Here is a 15,542-nt window from a genome sequence, read left to right on the forward strand (position 1 = left end):
ATCAGCTTACATTAAACATAATTACAATAATAGTGATTCAGTATCGAAGAAAACACTGAATTAGTGCTCTGACACCTGCACTGTGAATCACTATGTCAGGCAAGTTACGTGTTTCGTCTCATACCAATGAGACCAAACTGTTTAAAATAGAACTTAATTAGAAAGCAAATATATTCATTAGACTTATGTGAATATAATAACTTGAGTAAAAGCATGGTTCTCCCATATTTGCAAATAATTTCATAGTTTGAACCATAGTATTAATGAAAACTAGGCAAAGGTAGGTAAGGGACTGGTCAGATGAGTTTATTTTTCAGCAACATGTCTACAGCAAGATGAACACCAGGCTCTGCAACAATTCGTTCTGCTCCAGTCCAGACGAGGTTTGCTTGAAAGTCAGCACTGGGTCCATGTTTTTATTTCAAGTACTAGGTGGTCCAAGTGAGCAATTCAAGAGTTCCAAGGCTTTACAGCTATTCATAATCCTTGAGATTAATGGAGAGGTTGTAATATTTCCAAGGTTCCATAAACCTAGGAAAGTTTCAGCCTTTTAAAGTGCAGAAAGTGCAAATCCAGACACTGTAATGTTGTTTTAATCAATTGTGATAAAGCCCTGATGAGACTGAATGCTGATCAGAAATGGCCTCATTTCCTCCCTCTGACGCTGCTTGTATGATTTCAGGTCATGGCCCCACTATGACCAACTGCTCCGTTCTCACTCACTTTTTCTCTCCTGTAAAGCTCAGCTCCCTTTCTGCCCCTTATCTTTATTAAAATACCTGAATAACTGAACACTTGTACAACCCAATGTAATCTAATACATCAGCCCATCAGATTATCATATTCAGTTTTTGTTGAGTCCAATTCTAAGGTGTTTTATAAACTCCATTGTCAATTTAGAGGCTGTTTGTGGTGATGTCAAGCTGGATTGCATTAGTGAAAGGTTTTTCTAATATTTTGTGACTTATATGTAAACAGCAGTGGACCAGTCAACAGAAACAGAATTTGATAAGATTAATTAATTAAAGATTGAATATATTGGTGGGCTGTTGAATTAGATTAGATTTCAAAGGTGTATTTCTGGAATTTCAATCTGTTCCTACACCACCAAACCTTTGTCACATTACTGCTTTGTGGGAACACCAACACCTGCTCTATCAAGCCCCTCCAAGAACAAGCCTATTAATCTTATCTCAAAAGAACTCATCCATCACCTTCTGTCTCACCACCCCTTCCCCCTCAGCTGGCTGCTCCACCACAAACCCCAAACTCTGCATGCCCCATCCTGGCACTACCTCAGCCCACTCCCTGTCAGTCATCTGGCTACTCTCTGACCCTTGCAGGGTCGTAGTAACTGTCACCACAGCAGAATGAGTAGGGCTGTCTTGATGCATTTGCGCTCTACTAACAGAACCAGAACTGACACTGTGAGGCCTTATAATGGAAAATTCTTGAACTTCTTTCTTTGTCTTCACTGCTTCAGTAAACTGACTCAGATGCAGAGCTTCACCACCCTCAATTCCAGAATCAAAATCAGACTCACCAAGAAACTCATCTACAGAGAATTGGTCCTTGAGGCGAGCAGACTGGTCTGATTCTAACCCTCTGATCTGTAGACTGCAAAGCACATCATAATCTCCACCTGTTCCTTTACTGTTAACAGAAGTACCTGCTTGCTGTGGTATCCTGTCAGACTTGGTGTCCACTGATTTATTAACAGACATGAAGGGTTCTGACTTCAAAAGTGTGCTCAACTTATCAGACCCCAGCCTGCTTTTTCTTGACCTTCTAACATCAAGAAAACCAGGGGGGTCAAATTCAAACTTACTGGTGGAAGAATGTGTCCCAGCTAATGTCTCAAGTCTACTGTTAAACTGACTCTCATGGACACTTGAATCCCAAAGAGAACCAGATCTATCGATACCAGATGTAGCTCTAACATTATAGGGGGTAAAGCTCTCTGTACTAATAGCAGTATCATGCATGGTACCATGTACAGGACTATTACTACCCCCTTCACGCTTGATTGCACCGATAGTGGCACTGCAACTCACTTTATCACCATTAGGACAGAGTTTAATGAAAGGAATTACAGCTGAGGAAATATTTTCTGCAGAACCATGGTAACTTGTATTATAATCAATACCAAAACTGGAATTTGTTGTAGTAATAGTGGTGGTAGCAGAACCATCTCTTGAAGCGTCAGTATTACTGTTGTCACTGGATAAACCCCTCACAGAAAAACTTTTGGTACTAGGCACCTCCTCTCCAGCCCCAACTGTCTCATTTTCCCCAGGTCTAGTCTGGTCAGACATCATGATGCTATCTGTTGCTAATTCTTTTTGCTGGCTGTCTGCCTTTTCCACAGCAACCTCTTCTGTCTCACCCTCATTTTCTTTCTTTCCCTGCTGGCTGGCTGCAGCACTGTTCCTCCATTCTTTTTTCTCAGCAGGGAGTACAATTGTCTTCTCTGTAATAGCCCCTTCACTTTCCTCCTCATGGCCAATCTCTGTCTCCCATGGAAAAGTCTGGACTTTTTGAAGGTGCTCATCCATTCTCTCTTCCCTCTTCTCTTCTTGATCCAGCCACTCTTTTCCCTCTGCTTGAAAAGATAACACTCTCCCCCTTGGTTTCTCTTCACCCTTTTGCCCAATGAACCAGCCTGGACTGCTGACTGTGTTTTTGATAGCTGAAGAGAAAAAAAGACAGCTATGAGAAAAGTCTAATTTAGAGCAAGAGATGATGCAGGTTGTTTTTTTTTACTTTTTAAAAACAATAATGGTATTTTCTATCTTCCTTTAAATGGATGCTAAGATTGGAGAAAATTGCATCAGATTATGCATTACAAAACTGCCTATACTGTGAACCCATCAATTATCCATCACAGAAAAATCATGTAATTGTATGTATGTATAATATGGGATAATCCACAACTTATTATCAGTGTTATTCTTTTAGAATTTATTATTACCATCATGTGTTTAATTATCCTCAGTTACCAGCAGGTGTGGTGTGATTTAGAGTAATTTGTTCAGATGTTCTCAGAACTTACAGTCCTGTATGTCAGTGCATATGGAATCACAGCAGGAGCATACTGGGGGTGAGGCTTCCAGCTCCACCCACCTACACACATGAGAGAACAAAGCAGTCCTATCCATTAGTACCAATAGTTTACTTGATTCAAGGCACGATACAGTGCCAAAAACTAAACAAATATCACTAAATGTCATGTAGATTGAGACCAATCCAAAAACACTCCTCCCAATTTAGATCCTTACTACACTGTGACCTGTATTAGTGAATTTTGTGACTTTTTTTTTTTTTTTTTTTTGGACTTTGCATTTACATGGTCTGTGTCTTTACCCTTAGGCCACCAAACCATCTCCCCAAAATTATTGTTATCCATGGTTGTCCAAATGTACCAGATTTGCCCTTTCAAAATATAAATAGAGATTACAGAAATAAAGTGTCTATTAAATTATTTGTTTTGATATTTTTATTCCTTTCATCTGATTTTATAATCTTATTATGATTCATATTCTGTATTTTCATTCTACATTAAAGTACCAGCCGTGTTATACTTCTAAAGAAGGTTTATTTAGTAACATTGGCTGCTTACCTGCCAGCAGCCTTGTTGTAGTTGCAGGACTTAGAAATGTGGGAAGTGGCGAGACCGACTGACATTGAACAGTGGAGGTACAGCACCTACACACACACACACACACACACACACACACACACACACACACACACACACAGCAGGTAAAAAGTCATAATACACTGTTAGCACACCAGTTGAGATACTCTATCAAACACTAAATATGACAAAATTCTATGAATATCTTAATGGAATAATTATTAAAACGATTACATGAAATGAAATTAATAAACAGTGAAACAAATGAAATGTCTCATTGAGTGTAAGTACACAAAAAAGCAATGACGTAAACTGTTCACTGTAGCAAGTGGTTTATAAAATAATTATGTTCACTTATCTATCCCTCCCTGCTTTACTCACACCTGATTAGCTATATACTGTATTGGTAGAGAAGGGAGAAACATTTAAAAAAAGCAGTGTTACAAAGCAGAAAGGGGGAAACAATGAGATGACCCTTCATACACTTTGGATGCTGAGTATCACTCTTACTAATGTGCCATGCTCACCACTTCAATATGTTCAGAAATCCAGAGACTGACAGACCTGCCATGCATAGTTCTGATTACTAAACTAGGATTGGACAACTTGAGGCTTTTGCTCTGCTATTAACTTAGCTCTAGTTTAAAGTTTAAAAAACCTGTGTGTCCTCAGAAGCTGATGTTTAAACTGCACATGTGGTTTAGTCTAAACCAGCTGCTGTGGGCATGTACAGGGTTGCTTGATTGGTCCTCCTAGCTCAGCCTTTTTTCTTACATCTTGCAAGACAAATTTTCTGTTGGCACATGACGTTTTGTGACTTCAGGTAATTACCTCCACAGAAACATCATACTGAGCAGAGGTCTGATTGGCCAGAATAAGTGAGACACTTAAGGGTGTGGGTTATGGTATCTTACTTGTGAGACTTCTCTGAAGAGAAAGGCATCCACAGAGAACTTTAGCACACTACCCCCTCCTGACAGGAACCTGGAGCTGCTGCCCTCCCTCCTGCTGTCCGTCATACAGCTGCAAATCAAAAATCAGAGCACAAACTCTCAAGACATGTAAAGTGAAAAACCAATTCTCTAAAAAAAAAAAAAATTGTATGATTGTGTTCTTACTAGAGACACACCCGTAGTTAGTAATAATATCGAATTTGGGCGTGCTGTTTGGGTCTCTGGAACTTGTGGCATAGCATGAGTCCACATAAAGCCTCTCCCCAGCCAACAGAGCACCTGTCTGGGCCACAAAATACACTGGATCCCCTAAAAAGAACCAGTGGTCTGGAGGGAGGGGCTCCCACTGAGCTGTTAACAAACAAACAAACAAACAAACACACACACACAAAGCAAATCCCTTGTCTGAAGTTGCATTTGTATTTTGTCTTTTTGTACACGAGACAACATATGTTCCAGGATTCTAAGGTACAAAGGCCTTGATTTATGCTTTCATATTTATAGATCTAAGTTCACCTCCTACATTTTCCAGACCATAATTTTTTTAAATAAATTTAAAAAAAGATAATGGGGCAAATGACTTCAGGCTTGCTTTCAAATGTATTGTGTAAGATCTTATGAGAGCTGATCTGAAAACTGGAAGATGAAGAAATATTCTAACAAGACTTATGTGTTGATTAGTATTAGACTGGCTAAATAACTTTATTCATTTAAGACTAAATACTGTTCACATAGAAAGCTGCGAGTCAATGTTAAGTTAAAAAAAAAAAAAAAAAAAAAAAAAAACTTGGATGTTTTGAAGCTGAATTTCAAACATTAGAATCGGCTGACAATGTGATGCCCATTTGAAGCTGATCATTTCAGATATTCACAAGTGACAGGTCATCTTGCACAAATGATTGCATCACTGAAGCTTTTTTTTTTTTTTTAAAAGATACTGTAGGCGTGTTACCATTGCAGACAGTGAGGTTGAAGCTGAGTTTACTCCTGATGTTCTTCATAAAGGTTGTGTGCTGAACTTGAGGTCTGAAGCCAACTTGGTAGGAGTAATGAAACCTGAGACGGAAAAAGGATTTTAACATCACAGAAATAAAACCTGGATCAGATTAGACTTTTCTACCACATCACCGCAGAGGCTGATAAAAACTGACCGAGTTACTCGACATTTTGTGCTTCAGACATGCAGAGAGACAGATCAATGCTAGGTCAATTCATTAAAACTGAACCCAGTAGGGGCAAGCACACAAACTACATACATAATGATTCAATATCTATTTTCCCAAATTGAGATTAGATGGCCATTAGTTAAAAGGTGGTGGGAGGGAATAAAACACTTAGAGATGGCTTCCATCTCCGATGACAGTCTGATCAGCTGTCAGTTGGCTTTCACAGCTCTGAAGCAACTTTTGTTGGTTTGGAATTTCTATTTGCATATACAATCTTCAAGCAATTTATTTGGAACACCATATTAATACTGGGTGGAGCCTCCCTTGCTCTCAAAACACCCTCAGTTCTTCTTGTCATGGATTCCACAAGATGTTCGAAACGTTCCGTTAAAGTTCTCCTCCATGTTGACATGATTGCATCATTTCTGCAGATTTATCAGCTGTATATTCATGCTGCCAATCTCCTGTTCTACCACATCCCAAAGCTGTTCTATTGGATTCAGATCTGGTGACTGGGGAGGCCACTGAAATCCACTGAACTCATTGTCTATGAAATTTCCTAAATATGTCATAGTTTCTACCTGTTGTACTGGGATTTCGAGCCTCACATGTGACTGAATGGAAATGATGGCGGAAAAGAATAATTTCCAGTTCAAGCAAAGATTGAGGAATGATCAGATAATGAAACTGGCTTGTACCCATGAGGTCACCAGCTATTTCTCTTCACTCTTAAGTGGCTACAGTTACATGGGCTGTTTTTTTCCTTAATGCAATAAATCTAAGTCTCCCAGAAAAATCTAGGAGTGTAGTAAAAGCCTTCTGCACGTATCCTCTCTTCAAACTCCTGTAGAGGCCTTCTCATCTCCTAACACACATTTAAGCTACAATCTAAATGCTGGCAGACCTCTGCCAGATTCTGGGTCACAGATTGGAGCGGGGATATGAGAAAGCATACAAATCCAGAAAGCCCTGAAAGACAGTGGATGGGTAGTGACAGACCACCCTTTTTCATGAGATTAAATGTGAGTTGTTAATAATTACCTGTTGTAATGACAGTGGATGGGAAGGTTAAGTGGTAGAACTCTGATGACATAGCCTTGTGGAGGTGGAGTGTAATACAGTGAATAGGTATACACCAGCTGACCACCAACAACCTGAGACAGGAATTAGATTTAATATGAATTCATTTTCCATCTAAATTTAAAACTGCTGCAATCAAGCTAGATTTCACTGTCCTTAAGTCTGGCTTTTTATTGCCTGAAAAATAACAAAAGAATGCAACAGCCTCATACTGTTATGATTAAGCCAGAAATTATACAACAAGTTATTATAAATACCGTAGATTAGCCTCACCATGTTAAGGTTAACTTGATTTCACACTCTTCCACTGATCAACAATTGGTAACAAATGTTAACCAATGGTTTTATTCTATATCCAGGCCTGCTTTCTTATCAGTTAAAGTAACTGAAGTTAGTGAAAAACTAAAAAACTCTAGATCATGTACACATGCAAATATGATAATATAAAAACTTACATGTCAGTAGTATTTTCTGACAAACTACACTCAAACAATTCAGAAAAAGAGCTGATTTTACCAGCTCTTTAGCAGGCTTCAGTGAGAAATTAAAAAAAAAATGTAATTTATGGGTTAAAATTAAATAATTTAAAAAGATGGACTTGTTGGAAGAGATCTGACATTTAAAAACGCCATCTTTGTGAAAGGTGCCAACAAAGAAGTATGCAAAATGGTTTCCCTGTGACTGGTTTAAACGTGGATCAAATTACAAATGTTTGAAGCAGTAGTGCAGCTGTATTGGTGGGAATAAAAGGTTTCACAAATTTGAAAGTGGGTTCCAAACTGTCTTAAGGCTTTAACTAGGATTCTAACTAGTATAGTGTCATTTGTGAACAATTAATTCAAAGAACAAATCTTTTGGGTGAACAAACTGAATCACTCCCTGAAATTATTCAGTATAGTTGAGCTCTCAGTCAGTTACAAGTGAACATGCAGGGATACACTCACTGACTGAGTGATTCAAGTCACTGATTCACAAACATGATTCTTTCACAGGGATACACTCTCTCACTTCTTTCACTGTAGGGAACGGTGCATGAATAGTGATTCGTTCACTGAATGTACTACACAGTGAACATGAGCCTTGAGTGATAGAGCAAGCTGCTCAAACTGCCGGAATCAGGCCCAGCAAGTTCAAGAGTAATGCTGAAATCCCTCTTTTGTTCACCCATTCACCGCTCCCTATAAATTTACACTCAATAGAGAGCAGTTAACAGATTTCAGACAGTTATTATTTTGGATTACCACTGCCAGCTTTAGAGTTGCACAAATCTTTTTCCATTCTAATTTAGAGGTCGCTAGATGGGCTTGAGCGCAATGTCATCAGCGAGATGTGAGCGCATACAGGGTGCTGAAAATGACCCAAACTGTTTTGTGACTTAAACTGCACAAATCGCAAAAGTAATGAGTTTAAAATGTCCATTATCTGAAGAAGGAAACCTGCTTGTTTGCTCAGAGAGCAGAGGTAGCCACTGGTGTTTTATATGGGAAATATACTGTATCTCCTGTGAAAAACGACGTGAGAGCGAACTATGGTGGCTACTTTAACGGGAGGCAGAAGAACATGTCTGCAGTTGAGCAAGGCCTTGCATACACTGAGCACGCCTTACTGCCCCCTTCAGGTGTCAACAGGTGTCAACATATCATCCCAAAACAGCACTGGTAGTATAACACTACATTCTTTTCATTGTTAAGCTTTTCTTTTACACACCACAGCTCCTACCTTGTAGTTTAAGACTTAAAACTATTTTTCTGTATTTATGTTCCCTCCTATCAAACATTTCTCAACCAAGAAAAAAAACCACCCAAATAAATATGAGTGCTGAACACACACACAAGGTTTAATTTAACTACTTGTGTGCAAATACTTTTTGCAGTCCATAATGTGAGACCTCAAGCCATTGTCTGTCAATCCACTATAAATCCAACTGTTGAGGAGAGCGCACATTTTTCTTTGGCGCTCCATGCATCCTGAACTTGAGGGGTTTTCCAGAGCTCTGTCAGCCTCCTCTGAACTCCGAGTTGTCGTGTGTCTGCTCACAAACAACAGTGACACTGTCACATCATCTCCTGGATCAATACTGTAATCCCAGTCTCCTTCAGTGTTTGTTATGGGTCTGTTCTGGAGCCACATTCTTAATCTTTGTATCCAGCATTTGATATACATGTCTTTTTAGACATATTCCATTTACATTTAATTATTTTACCAGACCCAAAACATCAGTATTTACACCATACAACCACTTCTTTCCTCTCTTCTCTTTTCTTGGTCGTTATCTGTGACATGTTTCAGTAGCTAAACAAGAAATTAGCAATACATTGTTGCATGGACATACCACCTATTGCTTTATTCTTTGCAAGAGACTTTTTAAAGTTTTGGACCAATCTTTCAGCCAACCTGTTTGAGGCGCGGTGATAACCTGGAGTTTTGATGTGTTTAAGTGCATTCAACCTAAAGGCATGACTTAAATTCACCTGAAGTAAATTAAGGTCCGTTGTCTGCCTCTACCTCTTTAGGCAATATATATATGACGCAAATTCAGTTAGATACATAAGTATTTGGAAAGTGACAGTCTTCATAATTTTGCCTCGGTACACCACGACAATGAATCTGAAACGAAGCCATCAAGATGTGATTGAAGTGTAGACGTTCAGCTTTAATTCAAGGGGTTTAACAGAAATATCACATTAACCATTTAGGAATTACAGACATTTTTATACATAGTCGCCAGGTGTGGCCTGTTCCCTCATTATTTAATGACAGATTAAGCAGATACAAGGTCCATTCACAGCATCTACCCAGAGCAAGAACACTCTCGAGGAGGTAGGCGTATCATTGTCAAGTCTACAATCAAGAGACACCTTCATGAATGTAAATGCCACAAGGTGCAAACCACCGGTAACACTCAAGAACAGAAAGACCAGAGTCGACTTTGTCAGAAAACATCTTAAAAAGCCGCCCCAGATCTGGAACAAGATTCTTTGGACAGATGAAACCAAGATTAACTTTTACCAGAATGATGGCAAGAGAAGAGTATGGAGAAGGAAAGGAACGGATCATGATCCAAAGCATAACACATCATCTGTCAAACATGGTGGAGGCAGTGTTATGGGATGTGCAGGTATGGTTGCTGGTGGAAGTGGGTCACTGGTATTTATTGATGATGTGACTGCTGCTAGAAGTAGCAGGATGAACTCTGAAGTGTACAGGGCTATACTATCCGTTCAGATTCATCCAAATGCTGCAAAACTAATAGGACCGTGCTTCACAGTACAGATGGATAATAACCCAAAACATACTGCGAAAGCAACCCAAGAGCTTCTTGAGGCAAAGAAATGGAATATTCTTCAACGTTCAAGTCAGTCACCTGACCTCAACCCAAATGAGCATGTTTTTCACTCACTGAAGACAAAATGGAGGGAAGAAAGACCCACTAACAAGCAGCAACTGAAGGCGGCTGCAGTAACGGCCTGGCAAAGCATCTTAAGGGAGGAAACCCAGCATTTGGTGATGTCCATGGGATCCAGACTGCAAGCAGTCATTGACTGCAAAGGATTTTCATCCAAGTATTAAAAATAATCCTTATATTTATAATTATGTTATGTTTGTCCAATTACTTTTGAGCCTCTGAAAATGAGGGACTATATATAAAAATGGCTGTAATAGCTAAACAGTTAGCAATATTTTGTTAAATCCGTTGAATTGTAGCTGAAAGTCTAAACTTCAATCACATCCTGATGGCTTCGTTTCAAATCCATTGTGGTGGTGTAAAAAGGCAAAATTACGAAAATTGTGTCACTGTCCAAATACTTATGTACCTAACTGCAGGGTTCTGAAAAACTTCTGTAGTTTTGCTGGCTGTGGTGATCTGAATATGAATTATGTCAGGCCAGCGACCATATGCATCCATAAACAGAAACATCTGCTTATTATCCCATGCATAATCAAGGTGTTCTCTCTCTCATGGACCACTTTCCCAAGTATGCACTAGTGCTTGGTAGGCATGCTTTGCTGCTACTTACATATAAATCGTACAGATTTGCTTCACTTTCAATATCTATATACGCATACACACACACACACACACACAAATATATACACATACAAACTCATATACACATTTTTCAGGAATAGATGCGCATATTACTGTGAACTGTATTTCCATGCATACATGTTGCAAATTCTCCTTCAGGTTGCTTGGTACAAATTTCCATCCAATCCAGTGAAAAATAAGCGATCGGTGAGGCTTACAAAGAATCACAGAAATGATTAAATTTTGCTCCAAGGGCCGAACTTCAAAAATTCATAACTAAAAAAGAATTTGGGGAAGAGCTATGGGATCCTGCAAGGTCTCCTGAATTTAGTAGCAGTTTTCACGTGAATTTTGTCAAGTAAGTGCATGACATGAGCTGGGAGGTCCTAGGTGAGCTGGTAAGGAATGACGCTAAACCCTGCAGAAATTACGTGCGCATAGCCTATTCATCACTTCACCATCAGATCGGTCAACGTACCCTGTCTGTGCACGCTTTCACATAGCCTACACTTCAATTTATAGCAATCCACGTTAAAAGGAGAGTTCTCTTTGCCTCTGTTTGGTTTCACTTTAAAATGCAGCCCGTGTGTCTGCTGGTTATGATAACTTGTACTCACCAAAATAATTCTAGATCTGTCAGCATGGCTGGACACCTCTAGAGGCATGCTAAATGAGGGAGTGTGTGTGTTTGGAATTTGCAGTTGATGGTCAGTGGTTTCCCGACCTGAGACTCTCCGCCGCACTCCCTCAGTCTGTAGTGGAAATACAGAAAGCGGGGGCTGGTCCTGCTGGCTTCGCACGAGCCCAGTCGGAACAGGGATGGAACGGTCCAGGCGCGCAGCTGAAAGCGGTCCACGCGCACAGAGATTTGATCGTATCCACACCATACCTCCACAGCTCGTGCACCCGTCCCCTGGACGCTCCGGTGTTGTCCTGCTGGCGGTAACAGCAGCGTAGTCAGTCCCGTGGGAAGCGGACTCTTTTTAGGAACCGGCCGGAAAAACTCTCGTGCTACAAGTGGCCCCGGTGCGTGTTGGAACATGGGCAGGTGGTAGAATGAGGGGCGCGGGCCTCCGTCCTGTTTTGTCGATACCAAATTTAGCCCTCCCGACCATGTTGGACGCTGAAATGAACCTCCCAAGGTACCGCAAAACAATGTCCAAAGAAGCCACGCGAACAGCGGCATGATTTGAGCGACAAGACTGAGGACTGGAGTCCAAATGGCAACCAGTGGAGAGTCTGAGCTGGTCTGGTGTCATTTCGCTTCTCAGCGTCATTATCACACCTGCTGCCCTGCTGATTAGGCTCGCACAGCGAACATCGTGATACCTTACACTATTGAGATGATCATGACAGCATCTATGTTTTTCTAACATATTCGATTATTTCACATAAAAAAATCATGTGAGGATCCCGTCTATCCCAAATGAATCCCCATCCCCCAGGTAAAAAATATTCTAATCAGAGCATCCTTGACCCCCTTGCCACCAAACATTTTGTTTCACGATACTAAATTCAGAGAGCTGTAAATAAGATTCTGTTACTCCACAGTTTCCTATCTAGAATATCTGGAAGGAATTTTTCAGCTTCTTTGAAAAGATAGAGATAGAGATTTTCATCAACCACACACATCAGTTTCTTTGTAGTACAAGCTAAAATAACATTTTCACAATTAAAATTAAAAGTTGAGGTTGTTGAGCAAACATTTGAGCCAACTGGCTTGTAGGTCAGGGGGAAACCGGGCCTTTCCCATCATGCTTTGCAGTTGATGGAGAACAACTGAAAAAGCACAATGGCATTATCTCAGGATGTTATATTTGCCCATGTCAGTGTGATGCCCCAGTAACTCGGAAGCAAGTTGAACAGAAATCTGTCCTGTTTTAAAAGCAGCAAAGAAACCAGGCAGTTTCATGGGCTGTTCCCTGCTTTATGTATTTTCCTGGACATCCCTATTTCTTATTTAATTTCTTAAAAAACAAATGTTATGTGTGATGAATAGTAATGCTGAAGACAGACATTCGGAGCTTAAGCCCTGTAAGCCCACCCCTGTCACCCTCATTAACTTGGTTACCTGGTTCTAAACAAATATTATGGAAATTGCAACTTACTTTTACTGTTGCACTGATATTCTTTCCAGTGGGCACATCTAAGCCTACTAATCTTTAACTTGAGGATGTCAAAAGCATACTCAATAACCACACAGGCTTCATTGTGTTTCTAATTAAATCATGTGCCTGCAGCAAGATGTCTACTATCTTTGTCTGTCTTCATAAACTGTGGAGACAAAGGGTGAGTGGAACCTCCAATGATGTACATTACCTCTGGGGCTCTTTTTTTATCAGCTGTGCAACCTTTGCAGTGTGAAAAGGCTCTGAAGTCATGGCATGTATTTTGTACATAGATATGCTTTATTGTGGGTAAGTTTTATTCCAACAAACAAAATTGTTAACCACTGGGCCTGCATCAACTGCATCACTGACAAATGTGTGCTTTTTGATTCTATTCTATTAGAAAATAAAATGTAGACTTTTATGTTGATGTTCATATAAAACCACAGAAAGAAAGAAAAAAACAAAAATGATGAAGATACCAACTCACATTACTGATTCATTCCATGTCCATATTATTAATGCATTAAATACAGTATGTATACAACTATTTGCATTATGTTGCAGATACCAAATCAAAACTGCTCATCTGGCATTTGTGGCAGGACTACTGCAAACACTTCCCCTGTAGTGTTAACATCCTTTTATGGTCTCTGTATTTTATATAATGGCTAATCTTAATACATTTTCTACAGATGAATTTGAGGCCACATCTCTTATCCTGTTATGTTGTGTGTCTTTAAATACACAAAAGTGTTGCATTGATCTTGATTTATTCTTATTGGCCATTAAAAAAAGATGGCTATAACATTTAGATATTACTGAAATTAAAACATGAAAAGGTTTGTCCAAATGTAATACTGACTGCTTTGTGTCTTTGTCAGCCTTAATGGATAATAAGTATAATAAGTACTTTTGCAACTTTACTCTGGAAATATAGACAAGTTGCAAAAGTATTCTGGGGAGTTTTTGGTCCTCTATTATTTGTATGATGTGCAATATTACTTCTGAACTCTGACATGAAATCATAACTATGTGATACAACTGCAAGTCTGCTCTCATAGACTCTCTAAAATCTACGACTGTTTCTTCTAACCAACGCTGAGCCTGTGACATCCTGTCTGAAGTGGCATCCGAGCAGTATAACATCTCCTCTATATTTCAGTGATTATAACCATATTCCAAACACAACATGTTACACAAACACAATCATTAGAAAAGGAGCATAATAATTATACATTCATTAAACTAAATTGATTCGAATGTACCATATGACATCATGATACCGTGACATGATCGTGTTGAAATGGCTCCGGTGTTTAGCTGCTCACAGCGCCTGTACCTTAATTTCGGGAATAGACGCGCATGACGATCTAAACGTCCACTGGAGTGATGGTGTTTTGGAAACGGTGGCATGGTATGGGGCACGCCCATATCGAGGGGTGACGAACGATGCAATGGGGAAACTGCCATTTCTGAGACACGGGCTGTGGTCGAATAGTCAAAAAAAATGACGTCCTATGTCCTTTCCTAAACACTTTTCCTTGTCCTCGATGGAAAACGTCACGATTTCAGTGAAAGATGTGACGGAGAATTGATAAGGACTTAGGAAAAGACGACTGCAGGCTGACTGCACTTACACTACGCTACATAATAATGCGACAGCGGTTGGTAAACAACAAATTGGAGTGTGGATCAGAATGTCCAGTAATGAAAATATTTTTTTTTTTAAAACAAACAAAACCCAAACCCATATTTTCACTTTCAAATTAGTCTAGTATACTGAAATAGGATTTGATAACACTAATTTTTTCGATTTTTTTTTATATCAATTAGATCAAAGTGTACTTCTTTCTGAGCTTTGAATTTGATGCCTTCTTTCTGCCTCATATTTCTGACTGTGTAGCATATCATGCTTTACTGTCTCTTCTTACCAACAGTAGTCAGCTCTGCCTGTATTATGTTCACCTATTTTGACTAATGTACTGTTTCGTCCAGTGTGTCCAGTCTAAGTCTTGTTATTACTGTCTCATCTCTCCTGCTCCTTCGTGCACACCTCATTTTTCTCACTATCCTTTGAACTCTATAAAACCATCTTCCTTTCCTCTCTTCCTCCCATTGCTTTTGTCAACTTTCCTTCAATCTCTCTTTCATATTGCTCTTAATTTCTGTCCTGCTGAAGCCAATTGCCAAATCAATGTTATTTTTTTTCAACCTTATCTGCTACTTCATTTCCTTTGATACCAATATGTGCTCTTACCCATAAGAATATTATTGTAGGACCGATCATCTGAATTCGGTACAATGTTTGATGTACTTGTATCAAAATGTCTGGTCTGCTATCCGAGTGACTGTACTGTAAACTGGCTGGTGATGAGCTTGATTCTGAACAAATGATTGCTCTCAATGGTCTTGTATCCTCTATCCACTGCACTGCTAACAATATTACAAGAATTTAAAACTGATAGTCCCTCACTGATCCCTTTTACCTAATTTGATATGAAACTCTGGAACAATAAATGCTACTCCAATATTATTTTAACTAACTTCTTTGATGCATCTGTGTAG

General features: G+C 39.4%; 1 protein-coding gene across 2 annotated transcripts; it reads right to left on the reverse strand.

Annotated features, from left to right (window-relative positions):
- Positions 1–285: 285 nt before the first annotated feature.
- Positions 286–12,166, reverse strand: LOC120784750. Of its 2 annotated transcripts, none has more exons than XM_040118802.1 (8): positions 11,591–12,166; positions 6,798–6,910; positions 5,543–5,646; positions 4,767–4,941; positions 4,552–4,660; positions 3,620–3,705; positions 3,053–3,123; positions 286–2,689 (listed from the first exon to the last, which is right to left on the reverse strand). In XM_040118802.1, the coding sequence occupies exons 1-8, from the start codon at positions 12,050–12,052 to the stop codon at positions 1,194–1,196; spliced, it is 2,616 nt and encodes an 871-aa protein (XP_039974736.1). In that variant the 5' UTR covers positions 12,053–12,166; the 3' UTR covers positions 286–1,193. The 2 variants fall into 2 exon arrangements, with proteins under 2 accessions (XP_039974736.1, XP_039974737.1); XM_040118803.1 differs by lacking the exon at positions 11,591–12,166 and adding an exon at positions 11,484–11,586.
- Between the last annotated feature and the right edge of the window lie 3,376 nt (positions 12,167–15,542).

The sequence above is a fragment of the Xiphias gladius genome, chromosome 22 (assembly GCF_016859285.1).
Source record: "Xiphias gladius isolate SHS-SW01 ecotype Sanya breed wild chromosome 22, ASM1685928v1, whole genome shotgun sequence".
In the NCBI taxonomy this organism is placed as follows: domain Eukaryota; kingdom Metazoa; phylum Chordata; class Actinopteri; order Istiophoriformes; family Xiphiidae; genus Xiphias; species Xiphias gladius.

Bases quoted from the DNA above. Each gene is read 5' to 3' on its own strand.
- LOC120784750 (XM_040118802.1), bottom strand. From the start codon at position 12,052: ATGCCGCTGTTCGCGTGGCTTCTTTGGACATTGTTTTGCGGTACCTTG. The intron at 5,647-6,797 runs GTAATTATTAAC...TTTCCGTCTCAG, and splicing joins ATCCACTGTCATTACAACAG to GTTTCATTACTCCTACCAAG. The intron at 3,706-4,551 runs GTAAGATACCAT...GTGTGTGTGTAG, and splicing joins TCTTCAGAGAAGTCTCACAA to GTGCTGTACCTCCACTGTTC.